This window comes from Pyxicephalus adspersus, chromosome 3 (assembly GCF_032062135.1).
Source record: "Pyxicephalus adspersus chromosome 3, UCB_Pads_2.0, whole genome shotgun sequence".
NCBI lineage: Eukaryota > Metazoa > Chordata > Amphibia > Anura > Pyxicephalidae > Pyxicephalus > Pyxicephalus adspersus.
In genome coordinates, this window is record NC_092860.1 from 99,061,774 (window position 1) to 99,087,331 (window position 25,558).

The 25,558-nt window shown below is 37.5% G+C and overlaps 1 protein-coding gene across 4 annotated transcripts in view; it reads left to right on the top strand.

Moving 5' to 3' along the window:
- JADE1 (jade family PHD finger 1) overlaps nucleotides 1-17,650 on the top strand; it is a 53,980-nt gene extending 36,330 nt beyond the window's left edge. For 3 of the 4 annotated variants that reach the window (XM_072405819.1, XM_072405820.1, XM_072405821.1), the window contains exons 9-11: nucleotides 1,791-2,312; nucleotides 5,961-6,081; nucleotides 9,091-17,650. In XM_072405819.1, the coding sequence (XP_072261920.1) occupies nucleotides 1,791-2,312; nucleotides 5,961-6,081; nucleotides 9,091-9,977 (1,530 nt within the window). In that variant the 3' untranslated portion in view covers nucleotides 9,978-17,650. The remainder of the gene's footprint in view (nucleotides 1-1,790; nucleotides 2,313-5,960; nucleotides 6,082-9,090) is intronic. The other variant, XM_072405822.1, reaches the window with a different exon arrangement.
- Nucleotides 17,651-25,558: the final 7,908 nt, after the last annotated feature.

Consider the following 25,558-nt stretch of genomic DNA (forward strand, 5'->3'; position numbering starts at 1 on the left):
ATGTCTTATTTGCGGGGGGTGCTTTATTTTAATTGTTTGAGCAAAAATCGGGGGGTGGCTTATTTGATGGGGATGCCTTATCATCGGGGAAACACGGTAGTATTATTTTCTTCCTCTTTAATGAAGAATAGTGTTTCCCAGCAGCTGGTTTCACTTTCAGCTTTCTAGTCAGCTGTCGATGAAATCGCAAGAAAGAATTACTGGACAAGCTGTAGTATCCCCACTGGACTGGATGTGCATAAAACAGTGTGGAAGTGTCCTTGGTTGCTGGGTTTCTTGTAAAGGCAATTTTCCAGACCTCATTTTTTTAGGCGCTTTCCTTTACTTATTTTTATTTCCACATGCCTGACCTCCCAACCTAAGTTCTCCAAATTTCTTTCCTCTGCATATTATTGCACTACTATCTAACTGTCTTTCAGTCGCTTTCTGTCTGTAATATCCAACACAGTTGGTGTTGATGTTTTTAACCCTACATCCCCACCAGCAGCATTACAGGTATTTCTCCTTAGATTTGCAGTTGCCTAATAAGACCCATTGGTTCTTCAAGTTTCAGATCATCTTGCCAACTTTTCCTAACCAAAATGAGAAAAAAAGTTTCTCTTTACGGTCTCCCTCCTAACAGCATAAGAGACTAGCCTGGTCCACTCACTATCCTTCTAATCCCACTACTGTAGGACTGAAGGTCTATCATACATTGTGGGAGTTTACTATTATGAATTTTAGTTTTTCTACTAAGTGTTTCCCCGGGACAGCTAGTCCCTCTGTACCTCACTACCCTTTTCTGGAATCCCTAATGTGGCTTGCTTGGATGTTCCCTGAGGTAAGGAACTTGAGTTTTTACAAGTCAAAGGAGGCTCAGTAGTATCCACAACTTTGGGGAATTTGTTTATAGAACATTTGGGTGAAAACACTGGATGTGCTGCTTTGCACTGTGAGCACTTAGTTATGAGATACTCTAGTATACTCCCAGCTTCTCCTGGAGCTGAAGTCCCCTAATAAATGGTTTCTTCTGAGATGCATTCTCTGTTGTCAATGGATTATTCAATTGGGTATCTGCCCAGGTGCCCTAGCCTCCCAATTGTTGGGATGTGAATAGTTAGTTGTTCTTGGTGTAACTTTGAGGATCAAGTGGTCCCTTTTGTTTCTGTCCAGTCTTGGTAGCACTAGAGATTAGACTGGCACAATAGTTGCAAGGATTATAGTCACCAGATATGTACTTCATACTGAACTTCTGAGAGGTAATGAAGTAAAGAAGAACTACAGGGCTCGCTTGGTAGGGCCTGTCTATGCAAAACTCATTGTTGTTTTTACAGTGAAAATGGCTATCACGAAGGTAAGTATGTTTTACTGCAAAAAGGGATATTGTCTGTCCCACTCTGCAATAAAGACCCGCCTGATCTCTTAATTTCAAAGTAAAACTTTTTAGATCCACTATAAGAGAACCAGCCGCCAGGGGCTTGGCTTGTAACTACAGCAAGATCCAACCTAGTTTTACTCACTGTTGTGGTTAATGCTTGGCCCATCCCTACTTCTAAAACAATACATTTTACAAGTCCAGTAAAACCCAGTGATAAAGTGTGTGATTTTTCAGTGAGTTTGCTGGTATGCAAAATGTTTTCCTATAGCCTTTTACCAAAATAATCGGGCTTTTTGCACCTATAAAAGTGTACTTGGTTTCTTGGCCTAGACCATTACACAACGTACAGAATGTTTATTCAAAAGTTGCCTTTAAGTTGACTGTATGTTGCACATTTATTAATATTGCTTTCATATATATACCTCTTTTTCAGTGCTCTATTAAAAACTGTCGCACAGCTTTTCATGTAACGTGTGCTTTTGATCGGGGTCTGGAAATGAAGACCATTCTGACAGAAGAAGATGAAGTAAAATTCAAGTCCTACTGTCCAAAGCACAGTACAGACAAGAAGATAGAGGATGGACAGTATAGCGAGAGTGCTTGTGATCTAAGTGGGGCAGCTGAGGCTTCTTCTTTGTGTTCAGAGGATTTACAAGGCTTTAATGCCTCCCAGCAGGAAGTTAAGCATGGGAGCCAGCGCAAGATGAAGCTGCAGCAGATTGAGGATAATTTCTATACATTTGTTAACGTACAGGATGTGAGTAAGGCCCTGCAAATACCATGTGAGGTGGCAGATTATATTTACCAGTACTGGAAACTGAAAAGAAAATCCAACTTCAATAAACCACTCATAACTCCCAAGAAGGATGAGGAAGACAACCTGGCCAAACGGGAACAAGATTTTTTGATTCGCCGACTCCAGCTCTTTACTCATCTGAGGCAAGACCTTGAAAGGGTGAGACTGGTTGTGAAATTTGAGCATGTGCACCATAAAGGTGTATATGTTTATTTCCTTTAACCTGGAGACTTAAAATGAAACATTTGTAACAAAATAGACTTAGAGGTGTCAGGTGTTCTGTATTTAGGGAAGAATTTTCACTAGCTATACTGTGTAAGAAACTTATACTTATTTTTCTAGCACTATTTTTAAGTGTCAGTAAGTATAGTCCTTGGATGGTTTTGTGGGGTGTGTACATACAGATCTAGGCCCTTCTGTTCTTACCCTTTCCCCGAAAATAGGAAATATATTAACTTTTGCTCCAAAAAACGCACTAGGGCTTATTTTCAGGGGGTCTTATTTTTTCATGAACAACAATCAACATTTATTCTTGAACCAAAAATCAACGTTTATTCTAAAATAGTAATGTCATCACATTCTGGAACATCATCATACCTCTCCAAACCCTGAATTCCATCTTGAATTTTTTGCGACTCCATTTTCTTTAGAACCATTGGCCCAATTTCCCATGTCAAGCAAGAGCGCTTTCCTTAAATGAGCACCTCTTGTCCATGTATTTATATATATTTATATATATATATATATATACATACATACATATATATATATTGTAGCCTATTTTTGGGGTAGGGCATCATCAAAAATATGGGAAAGATCATGCTAGGGCTTATTTTCGGGGTATTACTTCTTTTGTGTAGAGCTGTGTTAGAGTGCTTGTGAATAATCTCTCTAGTATTGGGATGTCTCAGAAACCTTCATCATGTTTACCTGGGAAGCCTTTAGGAAGTCATGTTATGGGTTCTAAAACAGTCTTGGATTACTTGGGTTAAGAGCATCTGTGAACCAGCAAATTTGTGTTTTAGAGGGTGTATAGATGTCTGCCATAGGGATAGGATTTTTGCCCCTTTGATGGATGGGTTGTGCTATGGATGGTTTTGGCACTATAGTTAAGCTTTGCCCTTGCTAACTGTTTTTCAGATAATAGTTGTCCTGTCCATTAGTTAGACCTTGTACAGGGCATCTCTCAGATGCCTCATTATCCCTGTTTACTCGATGAGACCAATATTTTTTATTTTTTTTTAGTAAGCAGTCTTAGACTAGGTACACACATGCAATAATTATCGTTAGAAAACGAATGATTACCAACCGATCAATGATTATTCGCTAATATTTTGAGCGATCGTATAGTGCACGATTAAGTACCTGCTGTAACAATACGATCGTTCAAATATAATCCACCAATAATGTACACACACTAGATACGATCATTTGAACGATGCGGGAAAGTGACATGTACCAGAGAAAGTGTTCAGCAGAAACATCCATGAATACTGAACGACTGTACACACAATAGATAGTAAATGGTCGTCGCCCAATCAGATTCATTTCCAGGGACATCCTCGTTCATTGGCGTCGCTGTGCACTTTTTTTGTTATTGATTATCGGATGTTATTCGTTCGTTTCCAACGACAATTATTGCACATGTGTACGTAGCCCTAGTTTCCTAGTGTTACAAATTGTCTGTAATGTCTATCAGTCAGCCATTTGCATCATCTCTTGATGCTTTGGTTAGACTGTTTTTCACCTATGGTTGGGGCCAATCAGCTATTCACTTCATTTTTGAATGTTGTAGTCAGGTCAATACTGAGGTTAAGGATGATGTCCATCCTTATTATCTCACTTGTTTTAAAGACATCAAAAACCCTTTTGCTGTCATCCATTCAGGGGTTGATATACTTTCTAAAGGAGTCAGTTTGGCAATGTTTGCATCCGCAAGCACCCCTTAGCCTTCCTTTTATTTGTATCGTAGATAAGTGATCGGATAGTTTCTCCAAAGTCATCCATATTCATGATGTCTATCTATCTTAAATGTGTGTCTTTCTATTTGCTGATTGGTATTGTCATACTTCTTGCAATGTTCCCATCTGAAGTTTGGTGGCTGGGATTGTTGGCAGCTTGCAGCTCCTTTGGGAAGGGATCACTGGATGACAGCGAAGGGATTTTATTTTTATTATTATCCAGTATTTATATAGCGCCGACATATTACAAAGCCCTTTACTAAGTTCAAAGTCATGTCACATGTTTCTGAAGTTTTTAAGTAAGGGAGGTTATCATTTCAACCCTGATACAAGTCTCCTAATTCTTGAAGGGGCTGGTTCTGCCAAATACGTGGAAAGTTGAGACTGGATTTTTATACAGTCTGTTTACATGTTTTATATTAAGGATATATCTCTATTTTTAATAGTAAATTAATTATATTTTATGAATATTTTAAATGTGTGAATAAGGAGTTGTCTTTAAAATGCATTGTTTTTTTTTTAATGGTGCATATTGAAGTGATTTGTAAGCATAAAATGCTTTTTTTCTGACATGTACAGATCTCCTTCTGAACAGGGTGTTGCCTAACTATTGTTACCAAGGTAATGCCATTTATTAAAAGAACAAGCCAGAAAGAATAACTATATAGACAATATATATATTCCACTCTTTAAGTATGAATTGTACCACAGTGCCCACAGCAACAGTGGTGTGTATTTATATATATATATATATTGTGTGTATATATACGTGTGTACAATATCTTTGAACGATCGTGTCGTTATTTGTATGTACAGGATCGGTGCTATACGATCGTTCGCAGATATCGTGCAGGGTCGTTCGTTTACAAACGATAATAGTTTGAAGTGTGTACGTAGCTTAACACAGTGGCTGTCATTGTAGACTTCCTCTTCAGAAGTTGTGGGTTATTTGGATATTGTGCACTCTCACTGATTAAGAACAAGTGTGCAGATAAGGATTTCAGACTTTCCTAACTTGCATAGTTGTTCTATGTTAATAAATTAAAAAAGGACTGCAGGAAGAGCGTCAGCTTTACAGATAAGCAAATTTTATTTGTAATTGACACACATTGTATATACTCAAATATAAACCAAGGAACTCATTTTTACCTGAAGCCCTATTTTGACTCGAGTATAAACCTATGTCACAAAATACGGCTGTCACTTCTTATATTCAAAATGGTAATCAATAGAAATGTCATTAAAATAACATGAATAAATCCATGATGTTTATTTAAAATTGAAATAACAAATATAAAGTCTAATGGGTTCAGCCTGTGTTCTAATGCAAAACTGCACTTGACAGCCAGCTCATATCTCTGACTCGACTCAGTTTTTAATGGCATTTTTAAGGGCAAATTGACTCTTAAGGCTTATACTCAAGTATATATGTATTTCTCTCATGAGTATATGGGTGGTATGGACATCAGACACTTTCTGATTATGGGTTTATCACAAGAAATAACCGTAACTGAGTTACTGACAGCAGATTTGTAGTTTCCAGGCCATATTTTACAGTTACGTTTTCATCTTCTGCATTCTTTTCATGAAATTTGTGTGATTTATAGTATAAAGCAGGATGAGCAGTGTATCAGTCCTGCAGAGAAATGGCTAGGTGTCCTTCCCTTATCCTCTGGATTTTGTTACATGAATTATGTGGCTTTACATTGTCATCTATACATCTGGTCTGACACGCTAATCCCCACAGAGCCAAAGGAGGATTCTGGTGTGAAGACACTTCCTGTGTGCTAAAAAAATCTCATATCCAAATCTAAGTTTTTTGTTTTTTTTGTCCTTTTTATTTCAGGTCCGCAATCTTACTTACATGGTGACCAGGAGAGAAAAGATGAAGCGTTCTGTGTGTAAAGTCCAGGAACAGATCTTTAATCTCTACACAAAACTTATGGATCATGATAAAAGCAGTGCTGGTATGACACTTGGTTAAACCTTCATATCATAATAATATAGTAGTGTTGGGTTAGATGTATTTAAAGCTTAACCCCAGACAAACTGCTAACTACACGGGTGAAATCATACATGGCTGTGTTTTTTTTTTTTTTTTTTTTTGAAGATTTGCATTTCTGTCCATCCAGTTTTGAGATTTACAGTTCTCTGCCACACACGGCACAGCCCTGTCTGTCAGGGCATTAGACAAAAAACTTATTTTTCTCTGCAAGTCTTGGCCCTCCCACAGCCTGTGACAGGACAGTGAAGGGATAAAAATGTGACTTGTGAGCTCATTTCATTTAATTTGCCCTCTCCTCCTATCAATACATGAGCCCATACACACAAACTCATTAGCTTATTGTGCTGCTTCTCTCTCTGTAAGAACTGTACAGGAACCAGGACCAATTTATGTTCTTGTACAGCTTGTTTTTAAACAGTTTTTATAGTGTCTACATTTTGTGTATTGTGTATTGCCTGGAGTTTAGCTTTAATACACTTTATGCTGCTAATTTGCTACAATAAGTCCTCTTCAGGCTGAATAACCAGAAATGTAATGCAGACTCTCTGCTTACATACTGTTAGGCATTTTTTTATCTAATGTTTCCCCATTGTTTCTGAGTGCCAGCAGACCAGCAGTGTCCCAATGTGGTACATTTTGGATCATTTCTGCTGTTTTGTTATTTAAAGGGAAGAAGTTAGAACGGTATTTGCCATTTATCTGTTTGTGGCTAGCTTAAAATGACTCCCACTGCATAGAAATAGCCTAGAAATCCACCTGTAAACAATATGAAATCCAAGTGATTATGCTTCTAGATGGTTCTGCTCCAGATTTACATCCTATTACTTTGAGCTATTGTGATTAGATTTGTAAAGTGAATTCTCACAAATGAAATGAAACAGAACTACTATTGGCAGTATTATAGTATACCATGTAGTAAAAGATAGCTTAGAGACTATGTATCCTGCATGTGTGGCTTCTGCCACAAAGCAAAAGCATAACCAAATTATGTCAGCCACACACACAAACATATAATATAAAATACTATAATCATACAATTTGTAATATACACATACATACAGATGTATGCACTGTCCTTTATAAACACACACAATTATATAGTGTGTGGTCACAAGGGACTACTATCTAATCATGTAAACACTTACATTACTTGGTATGAGAAATTAACAAAGCAGGGTGACAGTGATCACACCACCACAGGGAAGTATTGGGAATATGCCAACACAGTCCACCAAAGCCAGTTCCCACATTTTGCTGCTCTTCACATTCTGGTGTGTCTGTGGGATAACCTGTTTGCCATGTGTAGTATAAATGCATAGCATAATATAAATGTCAGCCCACTTTACAGACTCCCAGCATTATGCTGGAGAGCCTCAACATGCAGCCATAAACATTATGTGAGCCACAGATTGTCCACCTAATCTTCCCTACAAGTTTTGTCTGCATTCCATCATACAGTTTGATTTCCTACAATATTGTGTTAATGTCAAATTATACTATTTTCATTAAACCCAAATGTGTCAGCGCTGTATATATGGTGGAATTGAAAGACAAATTCCATGAAAGTGACCCTATGATGACTAACATTTTGTGAAAACAAGTACCCTGTAAAAAAACAAACAAACAAAAAAAAAACCGCCATACTAACCACTGACCATGGTTCCGGAAGAATGTTCCCTCCAAACTTCACTGGTAAGCTGACCATTCTGACAGTATTATTCTCCTTGTCCCCTGCAGCTCTCACTAGGTGACCCTCCTCCCACTACCAGTAGCAACATGGTGGCCAGATGGAGTTACCAGTGAGGGTTTCAGAAATTTTTGCCTTCCCAAAGGACTGATGGAACCATTCCTAGGGTCCTTTTTTTTGCAGGGTATTTGTTGTAGGATATAAAATGACAAGGTTTCTATAGGGCCTGTTTAATGTAGTGGTATTGGAGGCTGTTCTGTATTTTACATCCATTGTGTCCTTCTGTGAAAACTGCAGGAAAACCTCTGCTCACAGATCATCAGTTAGTTTGCTTTTGATCCTGACATTATTGTTTGAGGTAGTTTTTGTGGACAATATTTTAAGTTGAAAAATGTAGATGAGCAGGACTGGAGACTTGCTGTGAGTTGAGAGCAGAGATTTTTTTTTTTACTGTGTTTCCAGAACGTTTTGGGTGTTAGTGACAATTATGTATGACCTACCTAAACACTGCTGTAAAATGCTTTAAGTTTGAAACAATTTTATATAGTAATTTGCAATTGATTACAATTTCTTTGTATACGCAGTTTCATGGCTCTCAAATCAGTTGAAAATTTGCACATGATAAAACTGCAGTTTTTTTCTAATGCACTACATTGTAAATTGTTCTCTTGAAGCCTAAGGCTAAATGCACACGTCAGATGATTCTCAACCAATTATTGTTTCATGGCTAATATCGGACGAGATTCTGGTGTGTGTACGTACCCTAACTCTGGGCAGAAAGATTTTGATAAGTTCTCATGTGTAAACAAATGCTATCTAGTTGTAATAGGTTAATGGATCACTTTAAAATGTCTGTACTTTAAAATATAATACATTATGTGGTGGGTAGTGCAGCACCAGTTATTCTTCTGGCCATTTCTGGATATGAGACCTGCAACTGTCATAGACTTGGGTATCTTTTTTCACATTCCCTTCCTACTTGGCTACAAACTAGGTTTGTTTTCATAGAATTTTTGTAAATGAACATCTATGTCCTTTATACTATATGTTACCTACAAGCATGTAGCAAGTGAAGTCTGAACTACTGGTCTGCACACCAGGTTTAGGTTAGTGATAGAGGGTCGCTGTGACAGCCATCATGTACAAGTTTCCTTTCTCTGTCCCCTTCAAAGAAACAAAACAAAAATGTATCTGTTAGAATTGCTGCTTATCCTTTGGTTGTGAAATAAGTATTTCTATTCTAATCTGGCTGAGCTATTTATTGTATTATTACTCTTTTACCAGGTACCATTTCTGAAAGCATTCTACTCTTCAACACGCAGCCATCTGACCCAGATGCCCCTAAAATTGAAGATTTGAAGTGGCACTCTGCTTTCTTCAGGAAACAACTGAGTGCCTCCTTGGGTCGTACCATGAAAATATCCCACAAAAAGAGCAGGGAAAAGGACAGGTCATCAAGCGCCATGAAATCACTGCACTCACACTCCAGCTGCTCCGAGAGAAGAAAGGAAATGCCATCTGCTGGTTCCACCTTTTCTGCAGAAAAGGCTATTGCCAAAGTTGCACCTGTACTGCAGAAAAATGGGGCAAGTATGCCGGACCATAGGAAGAGACGTGACAGCCGCTCCCAATGTGACCTTGTAAGAACAGAACTCAAAGAAAAGCCTCACAAGCAGCACCATAAAGGTATTAGACCTGGAGAGCTGTCTGATAGACAGGGGGAAAGCAAGAGATCCACAAGCCAATGTAGTGGAAGGACAACCACGTTATTCTCAAAGAAGAGCCCAGCTGGGAACAGTTTGCCGAAATACAGTGGTTCAATAATCAAAATTCACTGTAACCAATCTTCTTCCATAAAAGTGCCTACAAGCCCAGTGAAAAACTGGGGGGGATTCCGGATTCCAAAGAAAGGAGAAAGACAGCAACAAAAAATGGAAAACTGTGAGCAGAACAGCAGCTGTCAGTACTTAGGCCTAGTCTCATCAAATGATAGGACAAAAGGCAAACTTAAGCTAGACAGTGACAATGATGGATACATCCCTGATGCAGAGATGAGTGACTCTGAAACAGAATCGACTGACAAGTGTTCACTTCAAAGGCTGTCATCAAGCAGTAGTATGAATCGTGGATACGAGACGGATATTATTAGGAGAAGCATCCTAGCTTCCTGATTGCATAACTCTATGAAGTCTCTGGAGCTATCGCCACAGGAGAGACAGTTTGTATGAAGGAGAATATGAGAGACCTGCTATGCAGCAATGGATGGACAGGTCAACCACCAGCTCTTCCTTTTATTTGCTCCAACCTGTTTACTTGCACTTAAAAATCCAAGACCTTCTTCCTACCCAGACTATTCATTTTCCTGGTTTCCTAAAATTGCATTGTTCATGTATCTATTTGAGTTGGACCCAGAGTCTGTCCAATATGTAGGTTTACGTGGCAAGGGTAGGATGCACTGGAAGTGCTTTCAATATTTTTTTTCCACTGAAAGCACAAAGATGACATTTTGAAATAATTTACCAAATTTTTGGTTTTTGGGTACATCAACTTGCACTTCTGGCCCGCTAACATTTCCTTGCACTTGATCCATACTCCAGGCATGGTCTTAAGTTTTTGTTTGCCTGTTAGGCTCTTATGTTAGCACAATGGCTACTTTTTGTTAAGAGCCAATAATAAAATATTTGTCAAAGAAGCTCTTGATCACTGCCTGTTGGAAGTATGAGACAGTATGCACTTGATGGTATATTTTACATTTGGAGAACTGGAATAAAAGGGAGCATCTTCCTTTTTCTAAAGCTGTATACACCCATCGTTTTAAGCTCTTTATATGTCCACCTTTTCAGTTCCAATGTGTTTGTGTCTCAAACTTCATGTGTAGTAGGAGACACTTGGGTGTTTTGGGCCAAGCATTTACTACCGTTTTGGGTTGTTGGTTCAATGTGTGGCTGATAAAGACAACCATAAAACATACCGAATTACCTTTATGGTTGTAACATATCCCTTACAAGTGAAAGAAATCTAGCAAATATTCCCATAAATCACAAAGCTGCAATACTTACAATGAACCAAGTATTAGCAAATGTGATTGTATTTATGGGGCAAATTGTTTTCTCTAAAAAAAAAAAAACAAAAAAAAACAAAAAAAAAGTGGTCTTGTACATTAAACAGTCTGCCTGTGACCAGACATGCCCAGTCCTACTTATCCTTTCTGTTTTTGTTGTTCTATGATGTGTTTTGTTGGTGTTTTCATGGTATGTCATTTTGTCTGTCTAAGTATGATCTTCATACTTTACCATATACTTTTGTAGCCCCTAGATGTGTCTGGAATCACAGTGGTTGACTGTTTATTGGACTTGTAAGACATATATATAAAAGCTTAGATAAGGCTTATTTTAACCATGTCACACATTATGCACCCCCTTGTTGTTTAATAACCCAAGTAATGTAAAGCTATAAACCTTTTACAATATATGTAAGTTCCTTATCAAAAGTAGGTAGAAGAATTCTGGGCCTTCTCTAGATATAGATTTACCCTTGTATTACTTCTACATAGTGGTGTCTCCTATTAACTCTGGGATCATGTGCAGTAGCATTGGTCATTTTGCTGCTGACTAGGCGCCAGGGTTTCTCGTAGACATGATATGCATTCCTCCCTAGCTGGTGTACATATGTGCTGTTTTACTAAGCTTGGTCTGTTAAAAGACCTTTACTTAATACAGCTCATAAAAATACACTAGTGTTCCTCCATGAAAGGAAGGCTCTTACATTATTGATGAGTTTTCTCTACTAAAGATCAATCATGTGTTTACCATACTATAAGGTGGTCCTGGCATCTTCTGAATTCAAGCAGATTGTTCAAATTATAACTTGCTGACTTTCAGTTAAGAGACAGATGGTATGCATAGCAAACTATTAAAGTATACCCAAGCACAAGCAGTAAACATTAAAGATCAAGACTCTTACAAAAATAACACAAAGTTGTGTTTCTGCCAGTTTGACATATAGCTATTTTTCATCAACAAAGAAACAAAATAGTTTGTCAGGACTTGTGTAAACATATCATGCTATAATTTTCAGTCTCTGGTTCAGCTTTCCAGTTGATGAAGGTGGTAGATTTGATTGTCTCATTGTCTTTATTGATTGCTACGGGTACCATGTTATGTATCTAGCTTGTAAACTCCAGAACATTGTCTTGTCCAGTGGAGTCAGTTTGGGGTGTAGTACCATTATTGAAACACATCAGACAAGGAATCAGTTTATGTAACCAACAATTTCTACTGGTCATACAATTTCTCGGGTTTATCAATGTAGGTATAGCAAAACTGTAATGACTTTTTACTAATTTTCAGTAAAATTTCTCAATGTGTTTGTTTTATGACACAAATCATCTGTAGAAATATAAAAGTTCGATATAGCAAAACTAATTTGATGATCAGTTACCTCTTAGGCTACAATAAGGCATTTTATTCCTTTAGTAGGACACATTTCCATTATGGCTTTGCATTTTGGCATCCCATTCATTTGGTTAGGCAGTCCAAAGCATTACTCCGCACGTGACGTGTGTTGTACCCGCACCTCAGCATGGTGTGTTGATTCAATATACTAGTGGGAACGAGCCATAAGTCACAACATTGTTGAAGATTGGACCAACAGCAACAAGATTTGTTGAATCAATTTCACAGGGCTCTTTTTTAAATGGGAATATTGTACAATAATCTTGGCAATCTGCTGATTTAGTTCATGCTTTGTATTGCACATTTACTAAATTGTGTGATTAATTGAGATCTTGGTTGCATATTGTGCTAGGTCACTTAACAAAGGGATTACACACAGGTGATATAAATGTAAGGTGTTGTCATGACCCTAGAAGGTCCCTGTTTCCATACAAATGAGGGCTCAACCAAAAAATAAGAAAAGGAAAGACAGTTGGTGCATTTATGTTGTGTATTGTGTTATAAATAAGCCTTATTTCATTACCAGTCCTATTTGGTTTTATTTTATAAACTGATCTCGATTCAGTTTATAAGTATGTATAATATATTTCATACAGCAACTAGTTTGGGAATTTAGAGCTTTCACATTAGAGCTATTTCTCTATTTAATGCAGTTTTGCTTTATTTAATTCTCAGAAATGTTTATAGTGTAATGAAAAAAGAGATTGTTTCTCCAAAGCCATTTCATGAACATGTCAGACATGTGGCCTATTTTGACACTTTACGACTTAAAGAAGACCCCTGTGTTCCTATTAGATGGAGGAGTTGAATTAGCTGTTCACATGCATGGTTTTTAACCATTATGCTACTGGCCTGAAGTCCTGATCTACTTCCAGGACCTTTAGCTTTCAAGGATTTAATGCCAAAAACAGTGTTTAATAAACAAAAAACAAAGAAACTCGGTGTATAAATGGTCTTAGTACTCTACAAGAGCTTCTATACCTAATTCTATTAGCAGGTTTTTTTTTACTATAGCAAGACCTGCCAACCATAGTATCATGGTTACCAAAATATTTCACAAATTGCACCTTTTTGCAGTGAGATTGGCTCTTGCCCAGATTCAATCAGGTTTCCAAAATGGCTATCAGAATGTATTCTAAATCCCTATACGTGGACCTGGGTGTCTTCCAGCTGACCGTTCTCTTCAATCTTCATTTCTTGGGAAAGGCAGAAGTCTTCTTTAACATTGTTTATTTGCACTATTGTGACTATTTGAGTTTTAAAATATATGCCTTGATCTGCTTCTCTTTGAATAGTTACCATGATTTATTTAATGTTGATCTTTCTTCTAAATGACTTACTTGGCCAATAATCCTATGACAGTTATGCAACACAGTAGGCTTGGCTGACTATGCAGTGTTGTGTATGCTCTGTAAATATCGGACTGGGCCGCCCTCTTTCACTAGGTCTTCTACCTCCTTAGTGCCTCTTGTAAGACGAATGGGAATTTTTGTGGTGTGTCTATTTCTAACGTGTGACAAAACAAAATGGCAAAAAAAGAGGTACAGCCCCAAATGTTGCTCTGACCTATAAAATTGATGTTGAATGACATGTACAACATGGCTGCTGTATAACGGACACTCCAAACTAGGTTGACTTGTATTCAGATTTATTTTAATCAAAACCAGTGCACAATTTTCTGTTTGCTTCCTCCCCTAAGTGGTGTTCAACCCTATGAACTTCCTTGCATCATAAGGCAAATAAAGTCCTGCACAAAGGAATGTGAATTCGATTCTGCAGATGGATGGTTGTCACTGTCTTGCAGAACCTGTAGAGTTGTAATATCACTAACAAACTAATTTAAAATCCAATAGTGATGAAGCAAATGTAATCTCAGCCATCCTTGGAAAAGGCAATTGCATAACCAGCAAGATAGGGTCCTAGGCTAGGTACCAGTTTTGCCCCCGCCTTATCCCGCACACCCAATCCCTTGGTATTTCAAAATATAGGCAGACATGTATACAGTCCATACTGGCATGATCCACTCCATCAACTGACTGCAAGGTTATCTTACCTTGTCATCTTAAAACTACAGGGCAGGTGCACAACTATGACCTTATTGCACTATCCTTCCGATTTATTGGAGGGTCATAAAATGAGTAGCTGTGCCCTCCAGATATCCACCAGTCTTTATACTCCTTCCTAGGTTACCTTTTAGAGGGACCTGGCTCCGCCTAGTGTGAATTTTTCACATATTTTTCTATAAGCCTGACCGCTTATAAGAAGAAGATAAAGTCAAACCCTAAAATTGGATTGGAGTGCTATTTGCAAGCTTTTCATAGGAGAAACTAGGCTAGTGTGGTGTTATGCACTTCACAAACTCCAATCCAGCTCAATACCAAGAAAATGGCATTGAATTCCTTGCTGAATGAGTTTCACTGCAGACCTCTGCCTAGTAATGAGTAGATGTGTGTTTGTTTTGAATGCAAAGCATTGTCTTGTAACTAACCACACAAACTTTCCAATTCGCTGTTTTACTTTTGTGAGGACAACCTACTAACACTTACTTTGATCCTTAATTTATACTGCAGGATTCTTTCTCTAGGATACTTTGAGAAATTCCAAACCAATTCTGCTATAAATTATGTCTGTCTCTTGAGTGACACATAGAAGGGCATTAGATCATTCCAAAGGACCATCAACCCAGTATAGCAGGTACGTATGTCAGCTATTCAGTCTTGTATTAAATGTTAAAATAGCAGAATGACGACTTCCGGTCCTGTAGTGAATACGTTTGTGGCCACACATAATACCACTATGTGTCCTCTATATCTAATACACTAAGGACTTGTTGACAAATGGCTTCATTTTTTATGATTAAAATGCAGTTCATGTTGTACAGCCATGTATAATATGTGTAAATATCAACTGTGCTCAACTTGGGTATAATAAGTTCAGTTTTAAAGGGATCCACATCTAAAATTTGTTGAGTACATGAGCTCTTATCCAAGCCTAAATTAAAATACCCGCTGTTAATCTAAATGTGTATGGTTGGAGAAATGTTAAGAATTCTCATCGCAAGTATCAACATCCCAATGAACATTTTGTTAAAATCAACTAAAAACATTCCTGGTATATCAAAACAAAAGATGTGCAAAGTCTTAGAATACGTACACACATCAGGTGATTCTCGCCCGATAATCGCCTCAGGGCTGATATCAGATGAGAGTCTGACTTGTGTACAGCGCTAGTCTGACATTGTTCACGGATCCGTCCTGTCAGATCCAGGGACAAAGAACAATAGTAATGGAAGTGAAGGGGAGAGAGTGCAGCGCGGTGTCGCTCTCCCACCTCCCCTCTCCATAGAGCAGAATGGTGCTGTATGTACATCGCTCATTCACTCTTTTGTCAATGGAAAGGAGCGTAAAAGATTCCAACAATTATTGAAGGTGTGTACGTAGCCTTTATCACTAGGGAAGCAGTCCCAGCCTAAATAGAAAAAAGCCTGTCCTCTTCCAGCATGCGGTAGATAAGGACTCCGCTCTTTGTGTGGATGGGGTGGTTTCTCTGCTGATATCTAACATGCCCCCTGCTTCCTATAGTTCTGAATTCATCAAAGCCGATGTTCCTTGCCGATTTGAAGAGCGTTGCCTCTCCAAAGAGACTTTGCTTTCATATACAAAGCAATAGTCGGCTTTGCAAGACTTATGTTTTGATGCACCTAGAATGTATTTAGCTGATATGCTAGGTTTTATGGACATTTAATCCAAAAACTCACCATTATGCTAAAAGAGCTGTATCATAAACACAAATATAAAGTCCCAGTGGAAAGGCTCAAATGTAAGCTTTCCAAACCATGTTTTGCAATGCTGCCGTACAGCAATGATGCTGTACAGTCCACACGGTGATCTCTGTGTGATTCGACTGGAGTGTAAATATAGAAAAAGTAATGGTTTTACTGCCAGGATCAACAGGTTATCTCTATTTAGCAAAAGCTTTGCCAGAAACAGATATTAAATATATATTTTTTATTGTGCCCATAGTTCAGTCTTAATTGGTACAAAATATGCTGATTAGAAATCCTATTTTCCCCGTTGCATTTTTTTTAATATCAAAAATACTGCAGTTGAACACATCCAGGTAAATGCCATTTTAAGGATAGGACAGCAATGGCCTACATATTTCTGCCTTGATATCTGTACTGTAAGGGTTTATTCATACGGATAGTCTGTGTGCAGTTACCGCTTACCATTATATTAGCGGGGGGCCTGGTGGCATTTGTACTCAGTTTTGACAGTCATAGGAATTTATCAAATGCTTTGGAGTCCCAATAAGAGTAACTTTCTAGTGTTGTGCAGGTTTTCAGTGGCAGATAAAAGAAGCCAAAACATCATTTGTTTGTACATCTTCACAAACACTTTCAAAGTACCACCTAGCTGAAGTTTGGAAATCCCTTCCATTTAAGTCTATTGAATTGGTTGCTGAGCACACAGACCATAGAGGTATTGCAGAGATTGTAGAGACCAGAGGTATTGCAAAGCTTGTCAGCACCAACACACATCCATACCACAAGGCCCACTAAACCCATGCAACAAATCCTTCAAACACTCTCATTCCATTCAGTTCTATTCATTTTTGGGCAATGAAGTGCTAGGAAACCTCTGCAAGCCCTCAATGCTTAGTCTTCTTTTGTCCTCCCCTACCAGCCATCCTTTGCAGTATTCTTCAATGGGATTCAATAAAACAAAGCCAACTTTATCCAGAAAATGATTGGAAACATCTTCATTGTTTATAGACACAACACACTGTGTATTTATATGTATATAGAATTCATTGGTCTTTTCATAAAACTCTGATGTCATTGGATGAATATGAAGGTCTAGGAAGTTATTTCTCTTAGTGATTTAGGCTCTCCTTAAAAAAGAGGAGCCAGGTGGCTTATAAAACCCCCTCGTAAATATTATTTATTTTTTTGGTAATATTGCAAAGCTTAAGCCACTGCGCTGCTGGTGTTTGGAGATGTATCAAATTCATAGTAAATTACTTTTTTGTTGATATATCAACATTGATTTCACTGAAATTATTTATAAAGAATATTTTTGTTGCCTATTAATGGATAATTAGAATTATGCAAACATCCAAAAAAATGTTTTCTAAGATCTCATCATCCACTGTGATAGGAATTTGTTTACCTGCAGGGGAAAGAGCATGAATTTTTTTTTTCTGAAAATTGAAGGAAAAGGATTATGGCCATTTTGTCTTTTCTTGCTCCGTTCTCTGCTTCTTTCTTTCCTTTATTTAAATATTTATAAGCTAGTTAAAGCAAGCGTTATTTTTTCAGCTCTGATACAATGTAGAATTGTGCCTTTTTGTCCATTTTGTGAATAAATGCTGTACATTTTGCTAAACAACCAGTGTTTTGTCATTTTGTATTATTACACAGAATTTATATAGTGCCAACATATATTGCAGCGCTGTATAAAGTCCATAGTTTTGTCACTAGCTGTCCCTCAAAGGGTCTCACAATCTAACGTCCCTTCCATAGTAATATCTCATTAATACAGCCTATGGTCAATTTTGGGGGGAAGCCAATTAACCTAACCATGTTTTTGGAATGTGGGGGGGAGAACCTGCAAACTCCAATATATTTGTCTCCGGGAGTTCAACAAATTGTCCCCAGTTTGTTGAAATGTAAAAGGTTTCTGCCTTTTTTTGGAGTAATGGTGAGTTGTCACTGGAAACCAATGAATAATAACCATATTGAATCTCACTATTCTGACTTATAGGCATCATGCTGCCAGTAGCACTTCCAGCATTATGTCTGCTAAATACTTCTACTGACCAAATGCTACATTATTCAGACAGATTCATCCCCAAATTCTGCATATGTGACATTATATAGCAAATTGGTAATCAGTGGGTTTCTTTTCCTTCTTTATACACTGTTTTTTTATGGAATATAGGATACTGTAAGAAGTTACCTTTGTTCAGGGGGATGAAGCCCCGGAGTACTGACTTTCACAAGTGTATATGTGATCATGAGAAGCCTTATATGGCGATTCTCAGAGTTGTAACATAAAAACATCTTTCACAAAAAGATTTCCAACTGTTTCTCTGACAGGAATGTCAGATTTGTCATTTGCTCATTGAGCCAGGTGTCACTACCATGTCTCTCCCATCAGCTGTCTCCTGGAATGCTATGTTACTGGGTAAGAATGGAAGCTGCTACTCCCAATAACACCTTGTGTTTATTTGCTGGAAGAATACATCAAATCTGTGTTGTGACAAGAAAGTAAATGCAGGTATGTGCTAATAATATTCTCCGGTTATTACACGAGAGAGCAGTTGAATAACAGACTAATACTGACACTGCTGCAGAGGGGTTACAAGTATTGGTAGGGAAGGCCAACATATCCAAATCTGTTATCGGTCACTAATCCGTTTTTTAAAGATACCCATACATCATCACATTACATTAAAAAAAATGTAAATTCAAAAGGATCTTATTTACAGCACTGCTTTAAAAAAATGTGTTCTGCCTGGAAATGTCAAAATGCAGGTTGACTCATATCAACAACTTAAACCACAGACACCCCCCCCCCCCTTCACTTCTTATGATAGAGCTTTCTCTTCTAGGAATCCCAAATTCCTCTGTGCTGGCCCAGCTTTTTTTTCTCCTAACTTCCTTTTTATGTAGATACCAGTGGAATACTATAAATTGTCACTTGTGTGACGCTTCTGAGTCTGCTGGTATAACATCCAAGATGGTAGCACCCAACAGCAGCCTTGTGGATATGTACGCATAGGAGGCTTTTACAGTTGAAGAAAATATGCATAAAAAACATTAAATGCTAATATAATCTAACACATTCTGTCTCAACTTTTCCCCCCAAGGAATCCTTAAAGTCCCTAAATTCTGAGGTTAGGGAACCCCTGTTAAATTCAGCCCATGGAAAAATTCTTTTTGCATTGGTTGCCATTGGGAAGACTACCACCTTACAGGGAACTTGAAAGGTCCTTGGTTTCACGCAGCTGGCTCTGCCAAGTGGTGTTAGTTTTGGAATCATGCAGGCACCATCTCATGGGGGACAATCAGCTACAACTCAAGGAACCCCTGGCAACTTTTGGAGCAACCCTAGCTGTGAATGGTAGATCTAATTGGAAGATTTCTGTATAAATGAACAATTTGGTGACAGGTTCTCTAAAGTTCTCTTCCATAAGTTCTAGATCCATGCAAAACTATTTTTTATTTGGGAAAGGTTAGATTTCTGTGTGTGTGTAAATCTCATATTGGTGTTATTAGCTTTTATTTATATACACATATATGCATTGAGAACACGGCACATTCTATTTCCAATTCTTCATGAAGAAAAATGTAAAAAAAAGTGTCAATTATGGTCCTTATTTAAGAAAGGAAGGCAGCAATTGTTTTTTATGCTGGTTATGGTACATTTCTTTCTGAAAATCTGAGTAAAGTGGGGCATTCCAGGGTCTAGAAGAACAGCGTATGTAAATCAAAAAGTTGGAGAGGGAAAAATATGTAAAGTGCAGAAACTGATCGGCTGTTGAGCAAAAATGATCTAAAATGCTAAAACAAATGACAACCAAAGCCTGATCTGGAGGAAAACAGAAAACAACCATTTGAATACTCTCTTTGCCCTGAAAAAGCAGGGCTCACCTGTGAAACGCGTCAGCATGCTTGCTTTGATCTTACAAATAGTGCTATTTGGTAATGCCTTGAAATTCAATTATCTGTTTTGTATTTAATGAGAATGTTTGTACCTTTTATTAAGATTGTGTAATAAAAAATGTAGTTTTTTTTTATTTAATGAGCCACTTTAAAATGCCATCTATAATAGGACTACTTTTGTTAGCTCTTGCTGTTTAATTTGTTAATTAAACAGCAAGAGCTAACAAAAGTGTTGTCCCTCTGAATATTAAAGGGGACATTCTTTCTCTTGTGCGTGTCTCTCATGTAATAAATATATATATATATTTATATTTATTTATTTTTATTTTTTTTTATTTTTTTTTTTTATACACACACATTACATGAGCAACACGTACTCTTTCAAGAGAAAGAATGTTCCCAGTAATAATCAGATTATATAATTAAGGAAAGTTTTCCTTTGCCTCCTTTGGTCCATCATGAACAAAAGTAAAATCTTCATTTCTGTAAATTCATAAACAACCAAAAAAGCATACATGGGGCTCAATTTATAAAACAGGGAATCAGTCATTCCCTTATGTGTTTCATTGGCCCTAATGGATTCCCACCAGGGAATGTTATAAATAGAACCCAAAGTGTTATTACCTGCCAAATGTCCCAATATACAGTTAGGTTCATAAATATTTAAACAGAGACAACTTTTTTCTAATTTTGGTTCTGTACATTACCACAATTAATTTTAAATGAAACAACTCATATGCAGCAGTTGAACTGCAAACTTTCAGTTTGTGGGCCTTTCTGTCCAAAGTTTAGTCTTCAACAAGTGAAATGCATGCTCAATTGGGTTCAGATCAGGTGACTGACTTGGCCATTCAGGAATATTCCACTTCTTTGCTTTAATAAACTCCTGGGTTGCTTTGGCTGTATGTTTTGGGTCATTGTCCATCTGTATTATGAAACACCTCCCAATCGATGTGACTACATTTAGCTGGATTTGAGCAGACAGTATGTCTCTGAACACCTCAGAATTCATTCGGCTGCTTCTGTCCTGTGTCACATCATCGATAAACACTAGTGTCCCAGTGCCACTGGCAGCCATGCAGTCTTCTCTTTATGGTAGACTTGGATATCGATACGCCTACTTCCTGGAGAGTGTTGTTCACTTGGTTGGCTGTTGTGAAGGGGTATCTCTTCACCATGGAAATGATTCTGCGATTATCCACCACTGTTGTCTTTTGTGGACGTCCAGGTCTTTTGGCATTGCTGAGTTCACCAGTGCTTTGTTTCTTTCTCATAATGTACCAAACTGAAGATTTTGCCACTCCTAATATTGTAGTAATTTCTCAGATGGATTTTTTCTGTTTTTGAAGCTTTAGGATGGCTTGTGTCACCTGCATGGAGAGCTCCTTTGACAGCATGTTGTCTGTTCACAGCAAAATCCCCCCCCAAATTAAACTCCAGGCCTTTTTTCTGCCTAATTGATAATTACATAATGAAGGAATTGCCCACATCAGCCCATGAAAAAGCATTCAGTCAATTGTCCAATTACTTTTGAGCCCCTGACATGAAGTGATTATGTAAAAACAAAAGGCTTTAGTTTCTCACATTTTATGCAATTTTTTTGTTCAACCCACTGAAATAAAGCTTAAAGTCTGCAGTTCAACTGCATCTGAGTTTTCATTTAAAATTAATTGTGGTAATGTACAGAACCAAAATTAGAAAAAAAGTTGTCTCTGTCCAAATATTTATGGACCTAACTGTATGTGGCTAATTCTCAGAGATCAAGAAGCTAGAATGGATCCAGTTCACTGTCCTCATGGGTCTACGTATCACAAAGCCAGCTGCTCTTTATAAATAAGTCCAATCTAAGGGTAAATATGACAGAGCAGAAAGTTCCAGAAGGAACCTTTTGTCTAGAACAGTATTTTGTAAAGTTAAAGAAGTGTGTAAGTAACTTCTTTGGAACTTATTTAGAGATTTTCTATAAACCATAAAAGCATATTTATTTTATAGATTGGGTTTTATAGTTGTCTGTGTCTGTTTATAGCAGATTATTCTAATTTCCTGTGTGGTCATTAAAAACTAGAAATACATCCAGTAGGGCTAAAGACTTCCATAAAAATCTGACTGATCTTTTAAGCCAAACAAAAAAAGGTTTGGCACTAAGTTTGAAGCTGACTTTAAACAAAGTGGTCTAAAAACCTACATTCTTCGGTAAAGATGGCTTTAACTTTGTAGACTTCTTTTTCCAGGAATGCATGTACATAACATATTTATAATAATTGGTGTAAAAAAGAAAATATATTACACTTATCCCCCATGTTTGGCTTTGGGTTTCCAACCTTAACATCGGTCAATCAGCCCAAAATGAATAAATCTGAACACACACACACACACATATATATATATATATATATATATATATATATAACGTGTGTGGAGAACTGTGATGTACATAGGCACTCCTGATGTGCTTGTCCTAACTGGTAGGGGTCTTGTATTTTTTTTTACTGGGGTCCATAGATCTGTAGCTAGAAGACCATCAGTGATGGTGCAGAGTTGCCAAGGAAAGTCCTAATTCCGCATGGGGACCTATAGATCTGTAACTACACCACTGATTTAAAGTGCCAAAAATGTGATGGCAGGAAAAGGTACTGATCAGGACACACAAGTGTCATATTATGTAGAACAAAGACCCCATACATGGGTAGAACAGCGGTTGTTGTGGTTCTTAAAGCCAAGTAAACACATACTGAATAAATGAAAACAAATCTCTAGCACCAGATAAGGCTTTTTTTTTTTTTTTTGTAAATTCAGCACTGAAGAAGTCTCTTCTTCGAACACATTTTTCCATATTACTGGCAGATCTATAAATCGCTACTTTGCATGTATAATAAATACTTTTTTACCTTTTATCTTATGAGGAATGTATTTTAGAATCACATCTAGTGGGGCATGCTAATTTATGAGAAAAATCTGCCCTTAATTAAAGTGTGAATTCTTTCCATTTGCATTCCTTTTGAAGTGTAAATGTAATACCCACATTATTCTTGGTGACTAATGGAGGAATATATAAAAATAATGCAGAGGACATTTTGGCCTGCAGAAATGCTAAACTATAAGCTGTGACAGGCCGGCAGATTGGGAGGAAATGTGGAGCACATGGGTGGTTATTTTTCTATATTTATCTTCCAAGTAGCTTTCTGCTGTCACAGGAATCACAGAGCTTGACAGTTCTTACATGAGCAAAACTGTCCTTTATTTTATTTACACCGTCATCAGAGTTTGCATAAATTCTGATAATGTGAGCATATGCGTGGCTTTTATTATGAGGAATGATCTGATTTTCTCAATGATGTCATCTGTCTTCTTTATAGGCTTTGAAGTAGTGACGCTTGCTGTCTATTACACTAAATAATGAGCTCCATAGGTAGGAGAATCAGAGATGGAGAAGAATATAGGAAGTTCTGACAAATAAAGAAAATAAAAAAAAATTCAAGGTCCATTAGGAGGTCTGCTGGATGTCTGGTCACTTATTGAACACATAAATACATTTGTAGGAGGCACCTTGAATTGAAATAAAAGGCACCTTGAGGATTACTGCAGCACAAATAGGATGATTGTGGTTTGCTGCTACAGAAAACAATGGGAAGGCAAAAAATATCTTTTACAATGTTTTGTATTTGAGGGGGAAACCGAAAGGGTGTTCCAACATCACCAGCAGCTGTGTTCCAGGATCACTGGGTAACAGATAGAAGGGAGTGGGGTATTTAAAATAAAAATAATAGTTCAGTAAGTAAGTAAATGTAAGTTTTTAATTGTGACTAAAGAGCTTCTTTAAAGTTACCCTGTGATTAAGCTTAAGGCTAAACCCAGCTTATAACAGAGGATCCAATGGTGATCTCCAATTACTGCAGGTATCTGCTCCTTCCAACCATGCACTATGGTCACTGCACAATGCAAGAGCCAGTGTCACATGTCCTCAGCAGTGAATATTTCTTTAAAGTTGTATGGTTTATTATTTTGTTTAGGCTATAATGACTTTGATTTCCATACATGTCAATGGGCATGCAAAAGCAGTTTAAAGAAGGTTGATCCAGCTTCAGCCAATGCCAAATCAAAGACACCTAAAATGATCTCAGTGGATCTGACATGTAGCTCAAATGCAAGCTGAATGCTTAAATCAAACATTTGTCCAATAATTCAAGTGTTAAAAACAAATAGCGTGCTAAGATATTTACAGGAAGTATTTTATACTTCATAATGCCTATACAAGATTTACTGTACAACCCCTGGCAAAAATTATGGAATTGCTACTGTCCATTCAGCCGTTTCATTTTGTTGCAAAAACACAAACCACATCTATGACACAGAAATATTTTACCAGCTGAACATTCTGGTATTGTAAAACTTACCTTCAAAATAATGATGATGCTTTCCAGTAGTATTGAGCAAGTAGCACTCCCATCAACTGGGATTCACCTAATCTCAATGTGCACATGCACAAGTTGGGGTGCCACATCATGGGTTCCACAAATGCCTTGCAACCATATTTAGGTATGCAGAGGGAGATCTGATTGCCACTCTAATTGTGTGTAAAGGCTACATTATATGGTGCCTGATCTTGCACGTGCTCAGAGTGAAATCAGCATTGCTATGTCAAGTCCTCAAGTGGGCTGAAAGAGCAAAAAAAGATAGCAGTGCTGGACCCAAGGTAAGGGTGTGAAATCAAGGAATAGTGAGGGAAAAATGCAAACATTGAAGATTTGCTAGGGGTGAAAATATGTCCATTTTTTTTACACAGTAATAATTTTATTACGCAGTATTTAGTGCCATCATATTACGCAGCGCTGTACAAAGTCCATAGTCATGTCACTAGCTGTCCTTGAAAGGAACTGACAATCTAATGACCCTACTACCATGGTCATATGTTTTTAATACAGTCTAAGATCAATTTTGGGGGGAAGGCAATTAACCCAACTGCATGTTTTGGAATGTGGGAGGAAATTGGAGTACACAGAGGAAACCCACAGAAACACCGGGTGAACCTGCAAACTCCATGCAGATAGTGTCCTGGCCGAGATTCAAACCTGGGACCCAGCACTGCAAAGGCCAGAGCACTAAGTTTAAAGACAAAGGTAAGTGAACATTTAATAAAATGGGACATTGAGGTGATGAATGCTTTAAATAACATAGAATCCTTGTTAACCGATCAGATTCTGTTATTTCTGCAGATCATTTTTGAAAATGGGACAAAGATTCTGATTGGTTTCCATAAACCCCACTGATTTTTTCCTATCACACTTTTCATACATAAGCAGCAAGTTGTTTAATGAAATTTTAATGTCTTCTAGCACAATCTTTGGTTTAGGTGTCTGAATATAAATGAATGAGGATTCTGGGATTTATTTTAATGAACTCAGGTTAATTGAACAATGAACTGAAACTTTAGATCATTTTTTTCAGTAGTCTCTGTACCAACGCTTTTGTGAATTTCGGTTTTGCTTTGGAAACTTGTGAACTTGTACAGAATAATCTTAAGATTAAAAATAATTAGATGCTTAGGTTTATGCTTTAAAAAAATGCAATCCAATTTATTTAAAATATAAAAAATTTAACAGCTGCCTAGGTGCACAATTTTAGTCTGCAA